This window comes from Poecile atricapillus, chromosome Z (genome assembly GCF_030490865.1).
Source record: "Poecile atricapillus isolate bPoeAtr1 chromosome Z, bPoeAtr1.hap1, whole genome shotgun sequence".
NCBI classification, from domain to species: Eukaryota; Metazoa; Chordata; class Aves; order Passeriformes; family Paridae; genus Poecile; species Poecile atricapillus.
The window spans coordinates 66,243,807-66,267,053 of record NC_081289.1 but is presented as its reverse complement, the minus strand read 5'-3'; the positions used below and the strand labels follow the sequence as shown (position 1 = coordinate 66,267,053).

General features: G+C 42.3%; 1 protein-coding gene across 2 annotated transcripts in view; it reads right to left on the bottom strand.

Annotated features, from left to right (window-relative positions):
• Positions 1-23,247, bottom strand: part of RASGRF2 (Ras protein specific guanine nucleotide releasing factor 2) — a 117,991-nt gene that overhangs the window by 43,823 nt on the left and 50,921 nt on the right. Inside the window, exons 9-16 of one of the 2 annotated variants that reach the window (XM_058826944.1) lie at positions 20,861-20,979; positions 16,127-16,287; positions 15,072-15,138; positions 14,089-14,225; positions 11,696-11,778; positions 9,036-9,284; positions 7,523-7,911; positions 684-812 (exon numbers count right to left, since the gene is read on the bottom strand). In XM_058826944.1, the coding sequence (XP_058682927.1) occupies positions 684-812; positions 7,523-7,911; positions 9,036-9,284; positions 11,696-11,778; positions 14,089-14,225; positions 15,072-15,138; positions 16,127-16,287; positions 20,861-20,979 (1,334 nt within the window). The remainder of the gene's footprint in view (positions 1-683; positions 813-7,522; positions 7,912-9,035; positions 9,285-11,695; positions 11,779-14,088; positions 14,226-15,071; positions 15,139-16,126; positions 16,288-20,860; positions 20,980-23,247) is intronic. The other variant, XM_058826945.1, reaches the window with a different exon arrangement.

Sequence of the window (23,247 nt, the reverse complement as noted above, 5' to 3'; positions counted from 1 at the left end):
CCAGGTGAGAAGACTCTGCTCTGCTTTTCTTTTAGTCCCAGGTATGAAACACCTGCCCAGAAACCTGGCCTGCAGGAGCTGGCAGCATTTTAAGTCTTCATGGACACAGCTCAAAGCCCTGCTAATGATTTCAAAGAGCCACGTGAGAACTATTTGAGGAGCTCCAGCTCTCTTTCTCCTCTTCAATTGAGCAGCTTTTTCAAATTTTGGAATGATTAATGTGAGACCATCTGTAAATGTTCAGAATTACACAAAGAAACAGACACAGTCACTCCCTATTGACAACAATGGGTGTTGTCTGTTTCATGATTACAGATGGTGCCCAAAATATGTCCCCTCATCAGCTGAAAAAAAAATATGCCAGAGTCCTTAGAGTTCTGTGAGAACAGGGCTGATTCAATATTAGTCTTGAGCTTGGGCACATCCTGCTTGAGCTATTTCAGAACACTGAATCACCCTGAAGTCTCAACATTCTTCCATGCCTCATTATTGCCGCTGAAATTTAACAGGCACACCTCACATTTTAACGGCTTTTTTATTTTTAACACCTGAGAAACAAGAAAAATACAAGAGAACCAGATGATTCAAAGATTATTACAGCTTTCTACTGTCCTGCACAGATGACAGGTACAGTGATTAAGCTTGGCAAGTGTCTGGCAGAGCCAGGACACGTCAGCTCTCACCTCCTGGCTGCCGGTAGCGGAGGTGGCGCGGCGTCGAGGGGGACCGGCACGGCGACAGCTCTGCAGTGTCCACCACCGAGCTGCTCTCAGGAATGGTCCTGTCCACTGACACAGATTCCAGAACCCCTGCTTTAAAAGAGAATAAATGCCAGCACTGACGATCGTGCATCATTCGGTTTACGGTTGTTTCAAACAGTACCGCTCCTGTAACGTAAGATTTTGCTATTAACTCGGCAATAATTATCCTCTGGGTGGAGTTGAAGGAGTGGAAAAGCCTTGTACCTATGACACAAAAGCTCATAAATAAAGAACTTGGTGAAAACCAGCAAGCTGTCAGTTTTCAAGTATGTTGGATAAAACTGCACTTTCAATCAGGAGAATATGCAGTGACATGCACACATAACAAGGGTACTTGAACTCATAGGTTTTCTATGACCTAGGGAAAATAATCCATGTTGAATAACAAAACATAATCAAAATCCATCCAATAAAGATGCCAAAGAGCACTAGAAAGCAGATTAGTCCATGGTGGAGTTCATTTATCAGAAGAATAAAAGAAGGAATGGGATAAACACTACTTCCAAAATGAGGGAAAGCAAGCTGATAAAATACATCCTGCATTTGATGTGAATGACAGCTCTGCCTGCAGCATAAGCATTGTGTAAATAAAGCTAAATAAAAACAAAAACTTTGGAAAACAAAAACTCTGAAAGCAAACAACTTTGAAAGTAGGCAAAGAAGGTGAAAACCCCAGCCTGTAAACGTACAGCAGTCATAGAGAATAGCAATCACCATAATAATATGTCCTGGGAAACAGAATTGTGCAGTTGTACTGGACTTAGAGTAAGCCAAAGCTGTGTTTTTGGAACTCTGGCAGTATCAGAGCAACAGGAGTACCCAATATCCATGATTATGCACAACAGATAACCAGTACTTCTTGAAAGTGTAAAAGCATGAGCAAAGATCACAGAATACAGAATTCCCAGAGGTGGGAGGGACCCCCAGGGATAACCCAGTGCCACCCTGCCCTGCCCAGACCCCCCAGCAATCCCCCTGGGCATCCCTGGAGCGCTGTCCAAAGGCTCCTGGAGCTCTGGCAGCCTCGGGGCTGTGCCCATTCCCTGGGGAGCCTGGGCAGTGCCAGCACCTCTGGGGGAAGAGCCTTTCCTGATGTGCATCCCAAATCCCTGTCCCAGCTCCAGATGTTCCTGGGTGCTGTCCCTGTCCCAGGGAGCAGAGATGGGAGCTGCCCTTGGGAGGAGCTGCAGCCCCTGCTGAGCTCTGCTCTCAGGCTCCTCTTCTCCAGCTGAACACACCAAGTGCCCTCAGCTGCTCCTCATGTGGCCCCTCCAGACCCTTGCCCATCCCCATGTCTCTCTTTTGGACACAAACAGCTTTAGCTCTTTCTGGTATGATGGTGCCCAAAACTGTCCCCAGGATTTGAGAGGCTGCACCAGCCAACGGTGCTGGACCTGGTACCCCCCAGGACAGGGATGTCCCTCCTGGCTCCAGGCCACTGCTGACTCAGATCAATCTGGACACGGAGCAGGACCCCCAGGTCCTGTCCCCCCAGCCCCTTGTTCCCCAGTCCAGCCACACAGCCAGGGGTGCCCATCCCAGGCACAGAGTCCCTGGTAAAACCCAACCCCGCTGGTGATTTCACACCCCTCATTTGCTGAGCTCTCTCTGCAGGGCCTCTCTGCCCTCCAAAGGGTTGACAGCCCCTCCCAGGTTAGTGTCACCAGCAAACTTACTCAGCACTCCTCAGAGTCCTGTGTCCAGGTTGCCAGTGAGGCTGGTGAAGAGCACAGGGCTGAGGACAGAAGCCAGGAACTCCAGCAGCAGCAGGTGACAGCCTGGGCTGTCTCCCCACCACTGCCACCCTCTGTGCCCATCTCACGAGCCCATTGCCCACAATGCTTTTATCCACCCTGGGGGCTGGACAGTCTGTCCAGATGGATCCTGGGAGAGACTCTATCAAAAGCTTTGATGAAGCCCACAAAGATCACATTACTGCCTCTGCTGGGTCACCCAGGTGTGTCACCCTGTCACAGAAGGAACTCAGGTGTGACCAGCAGGACCTTCCCCTTGTGAAGCTGTGCTGACCTATTGTTGCCAGATGAATACCTGTTTGCTCAGCTGGTAGGGAAAAGACAATGATTATTTTGTAAAATCATCGGCCTGTGGAACTGCATAATGGGGATCATGTTAAACATCAACCAAGAAGAGGAGCAGGACAAAACACTTTCATCTCCAAAATAATGTATTACTTTGGTTGTGCCAACTTGGCTCCAGATTTGGGAAAGTAACACCGAGCTCATGAGGCAGTCAAGTGTCACCTCAGGGCTGACAACCACCAGAGAACACTGTACAGACCCCTGAGACAGACAAACTCCTGGAAAGGGAAGGAACATACACAGATGATCCTGGGGGAATGATTATCATATGTATGTTTGTTGTGGGACAGCCTGTGAGCACACATGTGAAATACAGCCTGGCAGCGGGAGCCTTTTCTGTGCTCAGCAAGCACCACATTTCAGAGCAGACAGCCCCTCATGCCTCCAGCTGAATGAAGAGTGGATGCTGCTTAATGCTGCACTGCGGTTTGGGAGGTTTTGTCCATTTTTCAGCAACATGATGCCTCCAGGTGTTTTCCTTTACCTACCAGGATAGTTCTCTCCATGACCTTATCAGGCACTGAAGTGAGACTGATGGGCCTGCAGTTTTCAGGGTATTATAGTTACATATTATATTGTTGGCTTTTCACAAATATTAAAATGAATGTTATGTGTATAAGAATGGGAAATTTTGTTGTATTAACATAGTTCCCTTTATTTCTGTTATTGATGAAACTTAGAAATAGTAGTATAATACATATATGTTGGGCTATGGCATAGTATTGAAATAAAAACTGCTTTTATTTGTATAACCCAAAGACTGAGAAAAAAAAAATAGCTAGAGAACCCCTGCATTTGTAAACTCTCTTATCCAGATGAAGACAGCCGTGACCAGAACTCTGGGGGGAGGAATTTATTGCATTTCTGGTATCAGAGAATGTAAATCTCGATGGTGCCAAGAGGATTGATCTATTGGGAAGGGGGAAAGAGAAAACTAAACAGAAGAACACCAAAGATCCTAAGAAGAATGTATGAATATGTATGAGAATTTATGGATATGTAGTAGGGTTCTGTTTTTAAGGGACAATCCTTTGTTAGTAAGGAGTGCTCTCTCGGCTGAATGCAGAGACACCCAGCCATATCTGTGTACTTTATTTTTAGCTCCTAATTGTCTTTTTTATTAAACTTTTAAATTCTATAACAATTATGTGAACCTCGTTTTTCACAAGGGTCACCCTTCCTGCACTTTTCAAAAATTGGGACAATGTTAACCAGCTTCCACTCCACTGGGACCTCTCCAGATTTCCAAGACTGTTCAAATATTGAGAGAAGGCTCACAGGGACATTAGCCAGCTCTTTGAGTATTCTCAGACGAATCCCATCATGCCCCATAGATTTATAGGGATCCAGCTGGTGCAGCAGATCCCTACAACTTCAGGATCAACTGTGCGTTTATCATTCTCAAGCCACAGTCATTCATCTTAGGGCACTGGGACTCCCTTAGCCCATGCTGAAAAGAGGTGAGGAAACCCTTAATATCCCTGTCTTGTCAAACTCCCTATTTGTGAGGTGACCACCCTCATTCTGGAATGGACCAATGTAATTTCTACACTGTGTTTTGCTGACGTATTTTTAAACCCTCTTTTTATTGTTCCCCACAGTTCTGGCAAGTCTCAACTCCAGTTAAGGTTTGGCTGCAAAAATTTTCTTCCTGCAGAGCACCATCTCTGTGCTCCTGCCATGTCCCCCAACCTCCTGCTGGGCACACACCTTCCTTTTCTGCTTTACCTCCAAAAGAAGATCCCTGCTCCGCCAAGCCAGCCTTCTGTCTCATCTGTTTGACCTTCACCATTTTGGTATTGCCTCTTCCTGTGCCTTTAGAAAGTGATGCCTAAAAAGTGACCCACACTAATGGACCCCAGCACCTTTGGAAGAATTTTCTCAGGGATCTTGATCACTATTTCCCTGAGCAGCCTAAAGTCTGCTCTACTCATGTCCAAAGGTGAAAATTTTCTGACACTTTTCCTCCTCGCAACAAAGATTTTAAACTCAATCATTTTGTGGCTGCTGTAGCAGAGATAGCCACCAGTTATGGTGGCAACAAATCAAGGAGGGCATTTTTCCTAGTCAGCTAGAAGTTGTCATCCAGGTGTTTAAGTAATCTGGACTGGATTGTACCAACTGTGTGATGCTCCCACTTGTTTTCTGACATATCCCAGATGAAGTATCCCAGAAGGACAAGGGCGGTTGAGTTGGGCGTGTCCCTTTGTTCCTCAAAGAAAGGATGCATCCCTTGGTTCCGTTGTTATCATCCCGGCCAGGAATTCTATAGTAGACTCCCACAGAGATATCTGCATCCTTTCACTGCCCTTGATTCTTACCCAGAGGCTATCAACTGTGACACTGCCAATTGTAACATCCCTACATTCTAACCCTTCTGTTACATAGACTGCCTCCCTCACCCTCATCTGCCCTGCCTATTCTTCTTAAAGAGTCTGTAACTGTTCAATAGGGCACTTCAATCACAGGATTCATCCCAGTAAGGTCATCACTTTTGATGACTCAGTGATGTCAAATCACTGGGACAGGGCCAAGGATGCAAGCTCCTCTTGTTTGTCCTTCCTGCTGTGTGTGTTGGAACAGAAGCACTTCAGCTGTGCTCTGTTGTGGCCAACACCTCCTACCAGCACTCAGTTCCTCAAGTTTTGGTGCATCATCCCACTGTCTCTCACTACCCAGACTGGTTTTGTCCCTTCCCCCTTCCAAACTAGTTTAAAGCTTTATCAGCAAAAGTCAGCAAGTCCTCCAAGTTCCTATACTGGAAACCTTTTCCCCTCTGAGGGGTGCATCCCATCGGGTGTTAGCAGATCAGGTGTTTTTTACCATCTCATTGTCAAAAACCCAACATTATTCTGATGACACCAGCCCCTGCTCTTGCTAGGCAGACCCCTAGAGTGCTACAGTGGATAACTTCTGTGTTGGAAAGGGATTTTTGTGTTAAACAATAGGCAATATTCTGTAAAAACAATCCCCTGGCACAATGAAACATCTAATTCATTTGCAGGGCACCACTAATTCATCAGTAGGGAGCAGACATAACTTTTCACTCACATTTGTCTTACTTTGCATTTAGCAATCCTTTCCTTCTATCCTCTCATTAATTTTTTGTTATTATAGTACTAGCAACTAAAATTGAGCTACATTTTGCTCAGATTCACAGATCTAACTCCTCAGACTGTACGCTAGGCCATGTACAACCATTTTTAAATAATAATTTTAGGAATTAAAAAAATCATTTTTAAATTGCATCGTTTTCTGTTTAGTGTAACAACAATAAAAAAATATTGCTGCAAACTTCTGTTCCAATTAAGAAGACCACTCCTCTGTCCCCAAAGGAGAAATAATGCCCACTTCTGTTTCCTATGAGACTGGAGCCACTTTCTTGCTTTGCCATCTATAACTGCAATACTCCCATCCCTAGATGCCCACACTGAGGTTTTTATCAAACAGCTTCAGCCCTCTGGAAGTAAAACCTATTCCAATGTGCACTACAGAATCCATAGAGGATTTAGGATTATCAGGAGCAATTAATCTATTTCAGACTTATACCTTCTGGAGGGATAACCTGGTGACATTCCCACCACCTGGTACAAATGTCACTGATGTACTGAGCACATCACAGGCATTATTTATTTGCATTAGTGATGGAATCTGCCTGGAAAACAAGCCCTCTGTGCAAACACATTAAAATTGTTAGGTATTTCTTTTTTAACTTAATATTTCACTTCCTGTAGAACGTGGTGCAACTCAAAAATCTCTCACCTCAGCAAACACAACTGGCATCAGATTCTCTCTTCTGCCTTTCTCCTTAACACTGTGCTGAAGTGAAAACATGAGGTGCTCTGCGTTGGAACGAGATGAGCTTTCAGGTCCCTTCCCACCCAGACCATTCTGTGATCCTGTGACTTTGCTGCAGCTCCTGGGAAGGAGCAGCAGAGTGCTGGGAACAGAGAGCACATCTCAACCTGGGCCAGAGGAGCAGCAGAGTGCCAGGACTGTCCTCTGTGCCCTCTCCAGCACACAGCTGGTGCAGACAGGGAGGAGATAACCCAGGGGCTGAAAGGCCCAAAGAGGCACCTCTGGTACCAAAAGGGTCAGGTCCCAGCTAAGAATCAACATCTCAGTCTGGACAGCAAATCTGGGAAGAGAGAGGAGAAATATTCCTGACTGTTCTGCAAACTCTGAAAGACACACGAGTTATCACAGAGGCAGAAGCCTCCTACACCCTGAAAGTGTTTGAGACTCCTCCCTGGAGTTTGGACTCACATTCCGTGGTTCCTTCCCTGGGGACTGAGGGAAAGGATCTCAGTGTGTGCCCCAATAACCCCTGGACAGTAAGATCCATGGAATCCTCAGTTATATCACTTCTTCCCTTGCTGTAACATTATCAGGTACCCTTAACCTCACACTGTATACTCCTTCTAGTAGTTTCCTTTTTGTCCTTACTCCTGTGAGTATTGGCTCGTTTCAAGCCTTATGTCTGGCATTTCTGTGTCTATAAAATAAACAATTCCTTCTGTACTAGAGCAAATCAGCCATTGTTAGATAACTTGTGAAGGAGAGGGGGTTTTGGGGTGCTGGCCACCTCAGCAGAGCTCTGCAGAGGCCAGAGGAGGGGTTTGTGTGAGCCAGCTCACAGTGAGCAGTGAGAGAGTGGAATACCTCTGCGGATGCTCCTCCTCAGCTTGTTGCAGAGGTCCAGGCGTGGGTTCTCCAGGCTGTCCTCGGCCGAGCCCGGGCTCTGCTCGGGGGACGACAGCCCCCGGCTCAGGTCCAGCGGCGCCTTGCTGCCCGTGGGCGGCGGGGACGTGGCTGGGCTGTAGCTCGAGGTGGGGCTGCTGGCCACAGACGAGGCCGAGAGGTCCAGGGCACCGATCCTGGAGTTCAGCGGGGAGGTCAGGGACAGTTTTCGGGTCCTGGCAGGTGAGGAGGTCCTGGAGAGTGACAGGGGAGGAGGAGAGGAGAACTTGCGGCAGAGGTGCGGCGACTTCCCATCAGCCAGGTACTCCCCTCTGTTGTTCTGGCTGGTGGCAAAGAACAGCTCCAAAGACCTGACAGTCAGGAACACAAGAAGAGCAAACACTGAACGGATCCCAGTGAAAACGCCTAAATTTTAAGCAAATCTGCATGGTACTGCAAAATCTGTGTGACACTTGCTCCTCAAGGCTGGAGCATACAGCTGAGACAGGCCCTCCTTCAAACTGGCCTCCTGTTTACACACTAATATTATAAATAATGATGCAGCTGTTGGATTTAGCTATTATTGCCTTTTTGTAAATTATTTTCATATAGAACAGTTTGTAATATTTTTTAACTGCTTTTGATGCAGTATAATTTGTCAGCCTTTTATGGTTAACACCCCAATCCCTGTGTAGATTGTATATTTTAGTGTGATAAATATATATTATAGTAGAGGCTTTCACAAAATGTTAAAATAAAAGCTATGTGCTGTGTGTTACAACATTAACTTTCGCAGAAATAATTGTAGTTGTGAAATAATAATTAATGCCTTTATTTTTGTAACTAACAATACAATAAATTTTGTAACTGACAACAGTAAAGTAGCTAATGTTAATTAAAATTATTTGTAAAAATAGCCAAAATGTCTGTATGACAAAATAACATTGAAAAAACACAAGAAAATAATACCAAAGGAGTAAGAAAGAATCTACCACTAATCCTTTGGCTAATCATAACTGCCAAACCACAAACCAGGAGGAAAAAATAAAGTACAGGACTCTCAAAATCACATTTGCATTGTAGCATGTACCCTAAAAAGAGGACTTCAAATGTCAAACTAAGATAAAGAATTCCCAAAACACGTAAACTCAAAAAAATGTTTGATTATGTATAATATTCACAAATATACATTTGACCAATGCAGTGAAAAAGTGTATAAGGAAAGTTGTTATAGTTAACAACTATAAAATTGTGCGTTTAGCCAAGCCTATGCACCCAGCCCTGTGACTTTTGCTCTATGCCTTATTATCACTCATTAAACTCTCAAAAATTTTTAAGTGTGAGCCTTGTTTCTCACACTAAGAGCCTTTTTCTCGGGTTATTTACAGCAAATAATGAGAAAAAAGCCTGCAAAACGAGTGGGGGTGGAGGCTGTGGTGTCTGCTGCAGAAACCCGTGACGGGAAGGTCGGGGTGCTGGAGACACCCGCGCTCACCTGACGGGAATGGAGGTGAAGGGGCGCCTGTAGATGTCAGAGAGCTTCTCCAGGACCACGGCAGCGGTGGTGAAGATGCGGTAGGTGTGCAGGAAGGTGTTGAGGAAGTCGATGCTCAGGAACCGCAGGTCCGTCAGCCGCTCCAAGAGGCGCTCCACGCTCGCGTAGCGGATTTGGGGCACCTTGCAGGAATTCAGCGTTTTGCTGAAGCAAATGTCAATGTCATCTCTGTGGAGACGGGCGTCGGATCTACACAAAAGTCAAATTTAAAGCACTTTACCAATAAGTGATCATGGCTAAGGTGATGCCTTAGGTTTTGGCTTCCACGGTTCCCAGGTTGTGCCCTGCCCTGGTGTGTGACTCTGAACTCCACACACAGTGACAGCAAGCTCTCCTCACAGCTCAGGCACACACAACAATCCTTTCCCAGCCCCACAACCAAGGGCAGCGCTGCAGCTTTGGGCCCAAAAAGCACAAGCAGCCCCGAGCTGAGGAGAGCGAGCTGGGAGGATGGGACTGCATCCCCTGCAGCTGCAATTGCACAATTCACCCCGAGCTGGGGATGGACCAAAGTGATCCAAGGGTGAAACTCCTGAGCCACCTTGGCTGGAGCCAGGGCCGGGCTCTTGCAGTGCTCAAGGTGCATCCTTGGAAGGGCTTTTAATGAATCCCTGCTTTGTTCCTTTAACCCTGCCCAGCCCCTGCTCCTGGAGCCTCTCAAGACATCAAAGGAGTGGTACCCCTTTAGCTGTTCTTGTCAACCTAAAAACAGAAAATATTTATGCACTACTGTGTTTCATCAGTGCAAGAAAACTTTTAATTAGTGTTGATACCTGCTTCCATAACTAAGGGAACTTACATTTTATTTTTGGCAAATGCTTTGCTCTTACAAAGTCTAAGAAACTTTTAATCATGCTTAAATTTCTGAAATGGAACAGGCAGCAGAATTGTCCCCCTCTTGTCTCTCTCTGTGGCCCATAGGTCAATATTACTAAAATCTCAGTATGGAATAACTGATTGCAATGTTTTCTGCTGGGATCAAGCTTTATCTAAAATAAAGTAATGGATCCTAAAAAAATCCAGCAAAATTAACCCCTTAGCTAGGTTTAAGGCTTTTAGGGTTTTTAGGCTTACCTGCAAATTAACACCTGCCTTCAGCTCCAAGAATTACTTTGTTTTAAAAGAAGAAAGAGGGAACAGCACAAAACATCTCAAATTTCAAAGCAGAAACCAAGAAGAATCTTTGTTTTAGTGAAAAAAAACAAAAATAAAAAACAACCGATTTTTGCTTGAGCATTAAAATAAGAGAATAATTTACATAACCCTGTCCATAATGGGGAGGGTTTCCCCTCAAATTCTGTTTTACTTAGTTTGTAAACAGGGTGAATATTAAGTAAAGCATCTTTCAATACACCCCATCTTTTTGTTAAAAATTATTGGATTTTCTCAGAAGAAAAATCAGGATATTCCACTAAATTCTGCACTGCATTGAATAAAAGAAACCAAAAACAATAAAAATCTAATTTCTTAAACTGGGCCCTCCGAAAAGTGGCATTTTTTTTATTTATATCACCCAATGATATCTGACTCTGAAAGCCAAACTGTGCTGAAAAATTTGAGAAGGAGAACACCAAATTTGTAAGTGTTGTGAAGATGTATTTTCTTTAGAATTAATATTCCTTTCTGTTGGCACTGAGACTGAGGTCCTGCTGTACTTTGAGAGGGGACAAATGTACTTTTAAAACTCCGCAGATGACAGAGCGTTTGTGCTCTGGAGAGTTCCTGGAATAAAGCTGAAGACAAAAAAATGCCTTATTTCCAGGGATCAGAAGTATGTGCCCTAGCAGTGCATTCCCTGATGTTTTCTCTCCTGTTTCTAAGCACAGAGAGGAGAGGAAACAACTACAGAAGAGGCATTTGAGAAACAAAGAGATGTGACAGATAATAGTGAGAAAGGAAATAGTTTTATATCTGTCCCTGTGTTTCATTCACTTATATATTCATTGGCTACAAATGGGTAAAACTCATGTAAACTGAGGTATGTAGAAGATCCAAGTTATGTTGAAAACCTGGAATTATGTGCTGAGAATATCTCACTAGAAACAAAAACCACTTATTACAATCAATAACTGAGAGAATCCAAAGGTAAGGGAAGCAGCCTTATAAACATTGATGCTACTTCGATGTGATCAGTTAAAATCATAAGAGAAAATAATTTTTTAACAGAAATAACTGAACTACAGAGAACAAAAGCTTTGGCTAATATAACAAAATACCTTTGAAAACAGTACTGGTCTGCAGTCACATAAATTCTGAAGACATTTAAAAAAATCTCCAATAAAATTATGAGAAGGAAAATCTACCTGAGAACAAAATCATGCATCTGGGATATAACTGAAGGCAAGTACTCAAAACCCAGTTAAACCTAAGTTGTGATCCAGCACTGTGAATTGAGAGTTCACTGTGGAGTGACCCCCTACAATTCCAAGAAAGGGATTTGAAAATATATATTTTGGGATACAGAATCAGTTCCATTCAACCAATATGGGAGAAAAAAAAAAAACAAACTAAAGGTTTTCTTTTTCTAAACACATGCTTTCTCTTTTTAGCATTTTTATTGAAGAAACACAATATCCTATTTTGGTTTTTGTTGCACTTACTTGATCATATGTGGCACTGTGACTTTGGAGTTTTCTTCAAACACTATTGTCATTAATCCATTGCACCTTATATTATCAATGCACTGTGAAAATAAACATTGAAAACTGTTAAAATCAAAACACAGGGTGATGGGACTTGTTCCCACATCTTTCACATGCCTATAAGCTCGAAACACAGTTTTGCAGGACATGGGCTGATTAATTTCTCAAATGAAAAGCAGCGATGCAAGAATTAGAGTCGACATGCTTCTCTAGCCTTGCCTCTCAGGGTATTCTGTTCAGCAACCTTTTTTTTCCACATGATTAAGTATTTTGAGTTGGAAGTGATATTTCCTTTGAAGCTCCTTTGAAAGGGAACAAAACTCATTATTTCTAGTATTTCCTGAAAGAGTGTAAGCTTGAGAAATCAAGACCACAAGAAAGTCAGAATTCTTGTACAGGGGGGTACCTCAGTAATACCTCAACCTTTACTCTGTGCAAAAGACCAGAAGGGAATATAAAAAAGCTTCTAGAAACACACTTGTAAAAACAAATTCAAGTGGTTCTCCTTGTGAAACACAGCTGTGAGGAAGCTGTCCAAGCTGTTCCCTGCAGAATCTTGTGTAAATGTTTTGGGCTGGGAATTAGGAGGGATTTTCATGTGCACTTTTATGTAGCTCAGATGAGCCCAAAGAAGGGCAGGGAGCTGGGGAAGGGGCTGGACCTGCTCCCAAACTCTACAGGGCTCTTGTCTTCATAACATTTTCTACTTTTATTGATACATACACATAGAGATATACATATATGTATATATACACACATTCACACATACATAAATAAATATGCATATATGTGGACAATCTCCTCACATCAGTAAAAAGAAATTAAAAAAATCAGTAAAAATTTTCAAAAATTATCACACACATTTATCTTGACTTCAAGAAAACGTGTAGCCTTCAGGCCTTGGAACATTTCACAGCAGAGCAGTGATTGATACTGGATTGCCCAAACCTGACAGTCACAGGCCTCTTCAGGTTTAGATCACATCTATAGCTATAAATTTAAAACATCATCTACTACATCATCTAGTTTTATGTGGGTTTCAATTCAGGATTTTAAGATTATTTGGAAAGTGCAGCTGCAATAATTCACAGTATGATTTTCTCAAATCATTACCTAAAAGCAGTGAGAAACACATTTAACAGAAATACTTATATTTACCCTATTTGACCTTGAAATGTTTCGAAGAAGCCCTTAACACCAATCCTGGTATCAGATGACTTTTCAAATTATTGTCATTTAGGCTAAGAATGGACTTACTCGTGTTCTTAAATGGTCTTTCCATGCCAGGAAATGGCTCCAATAATTTTACTTGTCAATGGAACAACATAATTCCATGAAAATCTGTTTTGTAAAAAATTCTTCAACCATGTCTGTCTGTAAGACAGCAAGTTGCAGCTCATACTGTATTTTAGAGACTTTTATTTTCCTATTTTTGTTCTTTCAAAAATGTTAATCCAGCACAAAGTAAGTCAGAATTCTTATTTTTAAGCAATTTCTACTCATTATGATGATGATTCATCTGGAGATGATGCCAGCAATAATAGCAACTTTGGAAATGCATGACATTCCATGCTGATATTCCTCTAATCAGCTATTTCTCTCTAAATTAATAGAGGCTAGGACCTGAAATCAGAACTCTGAGAGATCTATGTTCTTGTCTTTGTGCATAAACAAAACATAAACAGCCTTGAGTTAGCTCTGGTGAGCTGGAAGTTCAGGTTGGTTTTATTTTAATTGCATTCAACTTCTTTCAACAAATAGATTAAGATGAAGTTTGTCTATTATGTTGTTAACTAAAAGCAATTTAAAAAAAACCCCAACAATTTATCCCTGACATTTAAAAATTTTTAAATACCCTTTTCTTTCATTCACAACACAGACAGCTCCTGCACACTGTCACAATAATTATCAGCAATTATTTATAATGGTTTTTGGTATTCATTTTTGGTGGAAAGAAGAGTTTATCCCATTTTCTCACTTCATTATTGATGTGATATGGTATCATTTTTACACTAGGACTCTCAGGTGGTTTTGGATCTGTATGAAAATCGTGAACAAACCAGTACTACCCCTCTTAAATCAAAATATGTGTCTGGATGGGTTCTCCTTAGACACAGAAATGCTTTACCACTGTGTCTGTGAATGGACAATTTTGAAATTCATACCCCATCTCTGTTTTGGAGAAACGCTTTCCTGGTGACTGGAATGCCAGGACAGAATTTTTGGGGAGAGCACTGAGGGTTTTTCACAGATGGCACAGCAAATCCAAGGTGTCCAGCAGCCTGTGGCAGGCTGGCTCCCAGGTGTGAGCCCGGAGCTCACCGACAGCAGGTGAGAAGAGCACCCCGTACCTGGCTGATGTCGCTGGTCCACGCGGCTTTCTCCTGCCGTGACGGGGCCAAGAGGACCACAGTGAAAGGAGGACCATCCGAGGGCTCCACTATCAGCTTGAAATCCAGGTGTCCAAACACCTGCCCCGAGCCCTTTGCTTTACGGCCAGAGGGGAGAAAAACGTCACAGCGTGAAACGGCGGAGTACAAGACTAAGAAAACAGCGATTTCATTTACAATGGAAATCGTTTTAAAACATCTTCCTAATAAAGAGAAAATCCAATTAGGTATCCAGCAACTCATTTTGTTGTTCATGTATGCCAAGCACAAAAATGCTGGGGATTGCTCCTCAAGATAAAGTTCCTTATCACACTTGTATGCCAATACATCCTCACCATACTGCAAGTATCACCCAAATTAATGAAACTACTTCCACAATTCAAGTGCAAAACTTGACAAATTGCAAGATGGAAGCTGAAAGAATCGACAATAAAATCAGCCTAAGACTGTATTTTGTAATTCCATTTAAGCAAGCTCGCAGTCCAGGTTTGTGGAGACCCCAAGATGAAAAACTTCCCATTATTTCTTCCAAATCACTAAACCCCTGTGCATTTCAGAAAGCTAATTATCTGCAGCTTATTTAAAGCTTTTTTCATTTTTAATTTTTTTTTATATTTATATTTTTATTTTATTTTCCAAGATGCTGTGGGTGAACTGGAATACAAAAGTTAGTAAATAATATGTCACATTTTTCCAGCTAAACCCCTTGAAAATCCAGTGCAGGGTGTCAACAGTAGGAACACATAAAAGAAAGCAACCCCCCAGCCAAGCCAGCATGTCCATTATTGGGACAGCCATTCTACTGAATCAGTTTCACACTGTATTCTACTGGATTCACAAACACATATCTATTTGGTCTTATAAAAAAAAAAAAAAAAAAAAAAGGTTACTAATTTTAGGAAACTAGAAACTGTACTTACTACTGACAGCTGAATTTAACTTACAATCATCATCACTCGCTTCTGTCTCCTCAACAAGTGTGCACTCTATTAGAGACAGAACACCTCCTGTCTGGGGAATCAAAGCAGATTTCACACAATTGTTATTTATTCCCATTTGTCACAGGTTTTTTTTTAAATGTGGCCATGCCTTACTCTAACATTTTATACTACTCAGAGCTCTAAGGAAGATACATCGATTTCATGATGCACATTTTTTCCCTAAAGAACTAAACCCAAACAGACTAAATATAATGTTTTTCTTAATCCAACAGATCAACAGTACAATGCACAAAACTTCTTCCACTTTTACCACACTGTAATTTATGGCACACACAGACTTGTTCACAAGTTCAAAAAAAGTTAACTAGAATTTAAATCTTCTGAATTTAAATTAAACACATTCAAGGTTTCTTAAAGGTTCCCTTAGACTCTATTCATTTTGCATAAGTACTTGAACTTTTTAAGAGGAGCAAAGTGAGAAAGCACATGAACCTTAATAACCTCTTGGTATGCCAAATTAAAATTCCATTCTACATAATCCACTCTGTGAACTACCAACATCTCTTTACCCACAAGCCAGCACTGTGAAAGCCTGAATCTCAACAAATATAACTAGATTGTTCCTAGACGACATTTTTGTTTAAGAGAACATGCTGTTCAGGAAAACAGAATTGACTTTGAGAATTAATTTTATTAGAGCTCTGGAAAATGTTCTTTGGCAATTCTGCAGGGTTGTACTGACTGATTTATGCACTGAAAACTGACTTAAATTCATTGCTACATACACTGAATTTATTCACTGCTTCAAACAAATAGATACATCAATGCCTTGTTTCTAATCCCCAGTTTACTAGAATTAACTGGGTCTAAAAGAAGACAATTGGCTGAATTCTACTATTTGCAATGAAAAGACAAAGCAGTTAAACATTACTAAATAAACTTTTGTTTATAACCACTAATGCAGAACGCAGGTGAAAGCCATAAAACAGTAAAATGCTGACAGTTCACCAAAGACGTGTTTTCATTTTGCAAATTAAATCGTACTATAAAGTGCATACCTTAAGAAGATGCAGTTTTCCTCCTGAACTTCTTGTACAAATTAAGAAGTGTTTTGTAAACAAGAAGCATTGTCTTTCTCCTTCTTTCTTCAAGGACAACGAGCCCAGGCGAACTTTACTCAGCTTTCCCCTCTCAACTGAGGGGACCTGGATAAGGGAACCTGGTAATGAAGGGGCAAAATTTACTGTGTTACAATAATATTTAGTAGGCAACACTCAAGCTGTTAATTCATTGGATACTACTGCATTAATTAACTCTTCATTCCAGCCTCAACGTGTATCAGTGCCTCTTCAGCACAAGTCAGTCCCTTTTTTACTGCACAAGTTCCCTTTGTTTCTTATCATAAACAGACTCAAGTGCACTCCAGACTAGCACTTGTGCACACGGCAGGATGGGATCTAGGCTGATTAGGCAATTAAACTCACTAAGAGGCCACTGATCAGAAAATGTGGCTGAACAGCAAGCACCACTTTGACAGCCACTACACTTGAAAAAGACAGGGCGCTTCCAAACCAAGGAGACGGGGAATGGAAAGAACGGGGGAAAGTTCCTTTTGACGGAAAAGAGTTTGTGTGCGAGCCTGTGGGCAAGAGAGATGTAAATGCAGCACATTTCTTCTTCTTCTTATCTCTTACTGCATAATTGTCAGTGCTCCACAGCTCATCTGAAATGTGTTACCAGTAAGACACTCCCGAACTAAATTGAACCTGCTTACATAAGCCTGAATTTTGCTTTGCAGAGCTCCAGGCTGGGGACAGCTCTGCTTCTCTGCTGTTTCACATCTCAGTCTGTGACCAACTTTTCCAGATTGATCCCACCATGTGTATCACCTCCAAATTTGGAGCAGGATTTAAATTTGGTGGCGAAGTGCAACTCCTCTGTAGATTAAACAGAAAGATTCCTACCATACAACTCGCTGCTAGCAGACAGGGCAGCCAAGAGACCTCCTAGCCTCATTCCCACACATCTCTCCTCACTATTACCTTTACACTGGCTCCTGCCTTGTTCCAGCATCACACAGCTAAACCAGCAGGAAAATAATGCTGGGAAGAGGCAGCTGACAGCTCCCTGACAGGAGCAAGGTCACAGCAGCACCGAGGAGCTGATGATGCAGAGGGAGCTGCACAGCAGGACAAGCTGGAGGAGAAGGCTTTGACCTGCCTCTTCCAGATATGAGCTAGCACGGCTGCATCAGAGCACAAAGGAGTGGCAGCATCCTGACACAATGCCAGCCTGACAGAATTATCCATGAAATATTAGATTAGCAATTCTTACTCTGTGTTGTCAAAAGAATTGTCTTTCTCAAAGTTCACGTACGCAATCTTAAATTAACAAACAAATTGAGAAAGCTGCTATTTATCTACATTCTTCTACACCTAGCTCTTTCTATATCTTTAAGTAGCTTTAAGTTATTAATATGTAAACTTCTGACACGGGAAAACACACAGCAGTAAATTTACCAGAGAACAGTGTTCTCTGACAGACATTTCACCTTTGGACTAGACGTGTATAACACAACTTGTGTCACCAAAACAGAACAGTGGGGTGAAGCTATGCTCTAGAATTTTGCAAAGGAATCTGGAACATTTCAGATTCACTTACATTCTGACCCAAACCCATAAATATTTATTGGCTGTTGCGCATTTCCCCTGGACAAACAGCCAACCTGCCTCAGCTGTAAGAGAGGAGATCATTTCCATGTGTTGGAACAGCGATTTTTCCATGTTGCACTGACTGTCCCTCACGCCACACTGCAAGGCCAGCACGTTCAAAACAATTCGCAGACAAAATTCCTAGGGTGCTTTTAGTCCTAAAATTCCATGGACACATTTAGGGTAGCAATATTCCATCTGTACATTTTGTTTTGCTTCGCTTAGTAGAGTAATATAAATATGATATGCTTACAGAAGTAAGTTTACAGGTAATTTTTGCTTATCTATTTATTTTTATTTTCATTAGAATGCTTTCAGGACTAACATACTCTGTTCTGCCATAATGGGCTGAAGGTTAAACAGTGTTCTTGCATGGAGCTGAAATACCATTTAATGAGGTAAGACAGAGCAAACCTCTCTCTGGAGGCAGAAAACAGAGACTACATTTTCTCTCTTTCAAATTTGCAGAGAGGAACACATCTCCTACCCATGGCTGACACTGAGCAAGGACCTTGGGCATTCTCATCAGGCTTTAGTGGTTAACAAAACTGGGCACTGGCTCTACCACAGATTTCCTCTTAAGGGAAAAAATGGTCACAACTGGCCAATGTACAGATGCAATGAGCAAGTGGAGCTAATTTTAGAACATTCACTAACAGTATAGTTTGGACAATAGTGTAATCCCAGGAATTTTTATCCAGCCACAGGCCTAAGCACTTTCAGCACTTCAGTGCTTCAGCAGTCACTCTCTCAGCCTTTGCTCAATGCAAGGAATATAAAAGGCTGTATTTATAAACAAACCCAGACATTCAGAACTCTACTCTGAATTGTCTGGTTTACCAGCTCAGTCTGGCTTTCCTCATGCTGGAGGTTTTCAGGCTGTTTTACTCTTTTTTGTTGTTTGTTTTTACTGCTCAGAGGGATAAACACTGGAGGAATTCTGCTCCTGCTCATTCAGGGAGGCTGTGGAGTCTCTGCCCTTGGAAACAACAAAATACTGACTGGACATGGCAGAAAGCAAACCTCCTCCAGCTGGTGCTGCCTTGAGACTGGAATGCATAATTTCCCAAGTCCCTTCCAACCTCAGCTATTGCATGATTTTGTGGTCATGATGTCTGTATCAGCAGAGGTAAGCTCACAGCAGCTGATGCAGAAACACCTGTGTTTGAAGGCACAGGGGCTCCAGGTGCCTCCAGCCGTTTGGATGCCAACAGATTTGAGACTCCCTGGATGTCCTTTAGCCTCACAAAGAAAATGTTCCTCGCTTGTTGGTGTGCCTGACTATAAAATCTGTACCTAAATAAGAGGCAGGGAAAATCAGACCCCAAGAAACTCCAAGGGGAATTCACAATCTGCATTTCAAAACACTGCCAGGGACACTTCCCATGGTCTCAACATGTGCAACTTAACAGAATCAATCTCTTCTTAAAAATGTAAAGTCTTTAACACAAAAAAAAGTTGTAATTAACATCCACAGAAAAAGCCTCAACACTGCATCTCTCTCCTGTTTTAAGCTGAAAAAGAGGTTCTTGTGCCCATCTACATTAATCAACACAACAGATAGAAGCCTAGATAGAGGCTTCTACTGAATATAGAATAAATAGGAATAGAAATCAGAGGAGATGGACGTCACTGGCAAAGTGACCTCACTGTCAGATGTAAAAGGAAAATGGTCTTCATTACTTCATTTGCTTTATTCAGATTTCTGCCCTTGCACAGAATCACAGGCAGTGGATATTCCATCAGATAAACTGGTACAAACTTCTGTAACACACACTCCTGTCCACTGTCCTCTGACTGTGTGCCTAGAAATAAATCTGAATTTAATTTACTGACTGGGCCTAACACACCAACAGTAATTTGTTCAGACTGATTCCCACATTAAAAAGTTCTGGGTTTTACTGATGAAACAGTGGGTACACAGACAAAGCATCATCTCCCATTCTTAAAGGGAAAACCCCAATAAATATAAATGCATATTTGTATTACATATTGTAAGAAACTTGAAAAAAACTCTGAAATTTAATCAGATTTCATGGCACAAATCAACCTAGGATAATCACAGCATTATAATTTTTTGGCTGTGGATGCAAAACAACTTGTTTTTTTTCTTAAAGCCATATTCATAACTCTTAAAACACCTCAGAGATAACAAGTGCATACCTTTAATGAAGAATCAATTAATTTATTTATTAAATAGGGTTTGTAAAAACAATGTTGTTAGTGTATTGTAGAAATTATACTGGAAGTTATTACAGAAGATTTCAGTTTGGGCACATAACTACAGAAGCAGCACAAATTGCAGTTCAAAATGTACAGAAAGCCTATTAATTACCAGCTACAACATGGCCCCATCAAATACCAGATGTTCTGCTGAGGTTATCTGGAAAAGGTTTCATGAAGTGATGCAGCTAAATTATATTCCTAACCTTTCCTGAGTATATTTAGTGCTTTTCAGCACAAAGGAGCAAAATCTGTCAAAATCCTGCACTACAGATCTGTAGTTAATCTGTACACACACAGTAACTTGCTTTAAGGGATCCAAAAGCGAAATACTATATAATTGGGAGAAAAATAAGTAGTTAAAGTAAACACCATCAAGTGAGAATTGTAAACAATTTGCAGTTCCTGACAAGAACTGCCCCTTATTTAAAATGGAAACATTATTCTAGCATAGTTGTTTTGGAACCTAACAACAAATTCCACTATAACTAGTTTTCAACAGAAAGAGTCTCCAAAACTACCATCAATAGACAGGAAGGAAAAGAGTGCTGATCCTCCTCTGCTGCATCCCCTGGGCACCACAGTCCAGGCAGAATGTGAATTACAGTCCCATGGGGGCTCACCACTCACGTGCTGCTGATTTTCATGGTTCCTGAAGAAAACAGCACTGAACTGAGGTCCAGCCACAGCCCAGAACCACCTGTTTTCAGGGCATTTTGTGACTCACCCTGCAGGGACCCGGGGAAGGCTCAGGGTTCCCAGTGCAGTGCCCAGCCTGGTGATGGCAGTGTCAGCCCTGCTGCCTTCAGTGCAGTTCCTTTCACGATTTTTGGGCCGTTTTGCAGAGGAATGTCTTACCTTGGCGTATAAAGGTCTGGCTGGTGTCTAGCAGTATGTCACAGCCCTCCACTATGGTCCTCTCTATGGCCAGGTTCTTCCGGATGTTCTCTGTGTCACTCACCTCGTCGTGCATCACTCTGTTGGGGACAATGAAAAACGCACTTTATCTCCCCAAAATGTGCCTCACACCTGCTGTGTCTGTGAAGACACGGTGCATGCCCTTCACCACCTGCGAGAGAACAGATCTACCCACCCAGTGCACCATCACTCCAGAGCAGGTCTCTTGCCTTTTTCCCTCTTCTTTTCAAAATATTCTTGTCATCATTTTGATTTTTCAGCAGTGGAGCCAATTTTGCCAGACTAGTTTAGTGACTGTTGCTGAACACATCTGACAGATGCCACCAAGCTACAAACACTTCACAGCTGATAGAGGAGAACCTGATCCTTAATGGGCTGGGCTGCCACAAACAGGGAAATGCTGCCTAGAATTGTGTAGGGAACGCTGTAGATTTCTTCTCCATGGCCTTAGGGCCCCACTCTGTCTCTGCTTCATATTTACATCTCAGTGTATCAGTTCCTTTCCTTTCTCCTTTCCTTTCCCTTCTCCTTTCATTTCTCTTCTCCGTTCCTTTCCCCTCTCCTTTCCTTTCCCTTCTCCTTTCCCTTCTCCTTTCCTTTCCCTTCTCCTTTCCTCTTTCCTTTCCCTTCTCCTTTCCTTGCCCTTCTCCTTTCCTTTCCCTTCTCCTTTACCTTCTCCTTTCCTTTCTCCTTTCCTTTCCCCTTTCCTTTCCCTTCTCCTTTCCTTTCCCTTCTCCTTTCCCTTCTCCTTTCCTTTCCCTTCTCCTTTCCTTTCCCTTCTCCTTTCTTTCCCCTTTCCTTTCTTTCCCCTTTCCTTTCCTTCCCCTTTCCTTTCTCCTTTCCTTTCTCCTTTCCCTTCTCCTTTCCCTTCTCCTTTCCTTTCCTTTCTCCTTTCCTTTCCCTTCTCCTTTCCCTTCCCTTCTCCTTTCCTTTCCCCTTTCCTTTCCCTTCTCCTTTCCTTTCTCCTTTCCTTTCCCTTCTCCTTTCCTCTTTCCTTTCCCTTCTCCTTTCCTTTCCCTTCTCCTTTCCCATCTCCTTTCCTTTCCCTTCTCCTTTCCTTTCCCTTCTCCTTTCTTTCCCCTTTCCTTTCCTTTCTCCTTTCCCATCTCCTTTCCTTTCCCTTCTCCTTTCCTTTCCCTTCTCCTTTACCTTCTCCTTTCCTTTCTCCTTTCCTTTCCCTTCTCCTTTCCCCTTTCCTTTCCCTTCTCATTTCCTTTCCCTTCTCCTTTCCCATCTCCTTTCCTTTCCCTTCTCCTTTCCTTTCCCTTCTCCTTTCCTTCTCCTTTCCTTTCCTTTCCCTTCTCCTTTCCTTTCCCTTCTCCTTTCCTTTCCCTTCTCCTTTCCCATCTCCTTTCCTTTCCCCTTTCCTTTCCCTTCTCCTTTCCCATCTCCTTTCCTTTCCCTTCTCCTTTCCCTTCTCCTTTCCTTTCCCTTCTCCTTTCCTTTCCCTTCTCCTTTCCTTTCCCATCTCCTTTCCCATCTCCTTTCCCTTCTCCTTTCCCTTCTCCTTTCCCTTCTCCTTTCCCTTCTCCTTTCCCTTTCCTTTCCTTTCCTTTCCTTTCCTTTCCTTTCCTTTCCTTTCCTTTCCTTTCCTTTCCTTTCCTTTCCTTTCCTTTCCTTTCCTTTCCTTTCCTTTCCTTTCCTTTCCTTTCCTTTCCTTTCCTTTCCTTTCCTTTCCTTTCCTTTCCTTTCCTTTCCTTTCCTTTCCTTTCCTTTCCTTTCCTTTCCTTTCCTTTCCTTTCCTTTCCTTTCCTTTCCCTTCTCCTTTCCTTTCCTTTCCCTTCTCCTTTCCTTTCCTTTCCCTTCTCCTTTCCTTTCCCTTCTCCTTTCCCTTCTCCTTTCCTTTCCCTTCTCCTTTCCTTTCCCTTCTCCTTTCCTTTCCTTTCCCTTCTCCTTTCCTTTCCCTTCTCCTTTCCCTTCTCCTTTCTTTTCCTTTCTCTTACTGTTATTTTATAGGCATCTTCCCCTTACAGAGAAAAATTAAGTGGTTTTTTTTCCAATGCTGAAACTAACCCAGGAGTTTATATGCTCTTGTAATGATATTTTCCTTAACGTGGGATTGAACTGCACTTTCTGGAATCTCCTCTTTATTTTATATGTATGGTCTATCCTGACTTTCTGAGCAGAGGATCAGTCAGTCTCAGACTGCAGTTCTGAATGTTCAGTGATGAATCAGTTGGATCAGCAATGAGCTCTGACTTATGCAATGAAGCCAGCCCAAAGCTGATTTATCTGCTCTTGCAGATCTTTTACAACCAAATATTCTCCAAGCACATCTTTAGTGAATACTCCAGACACTGAATATTTATATCCTGGAGTTCACTCAT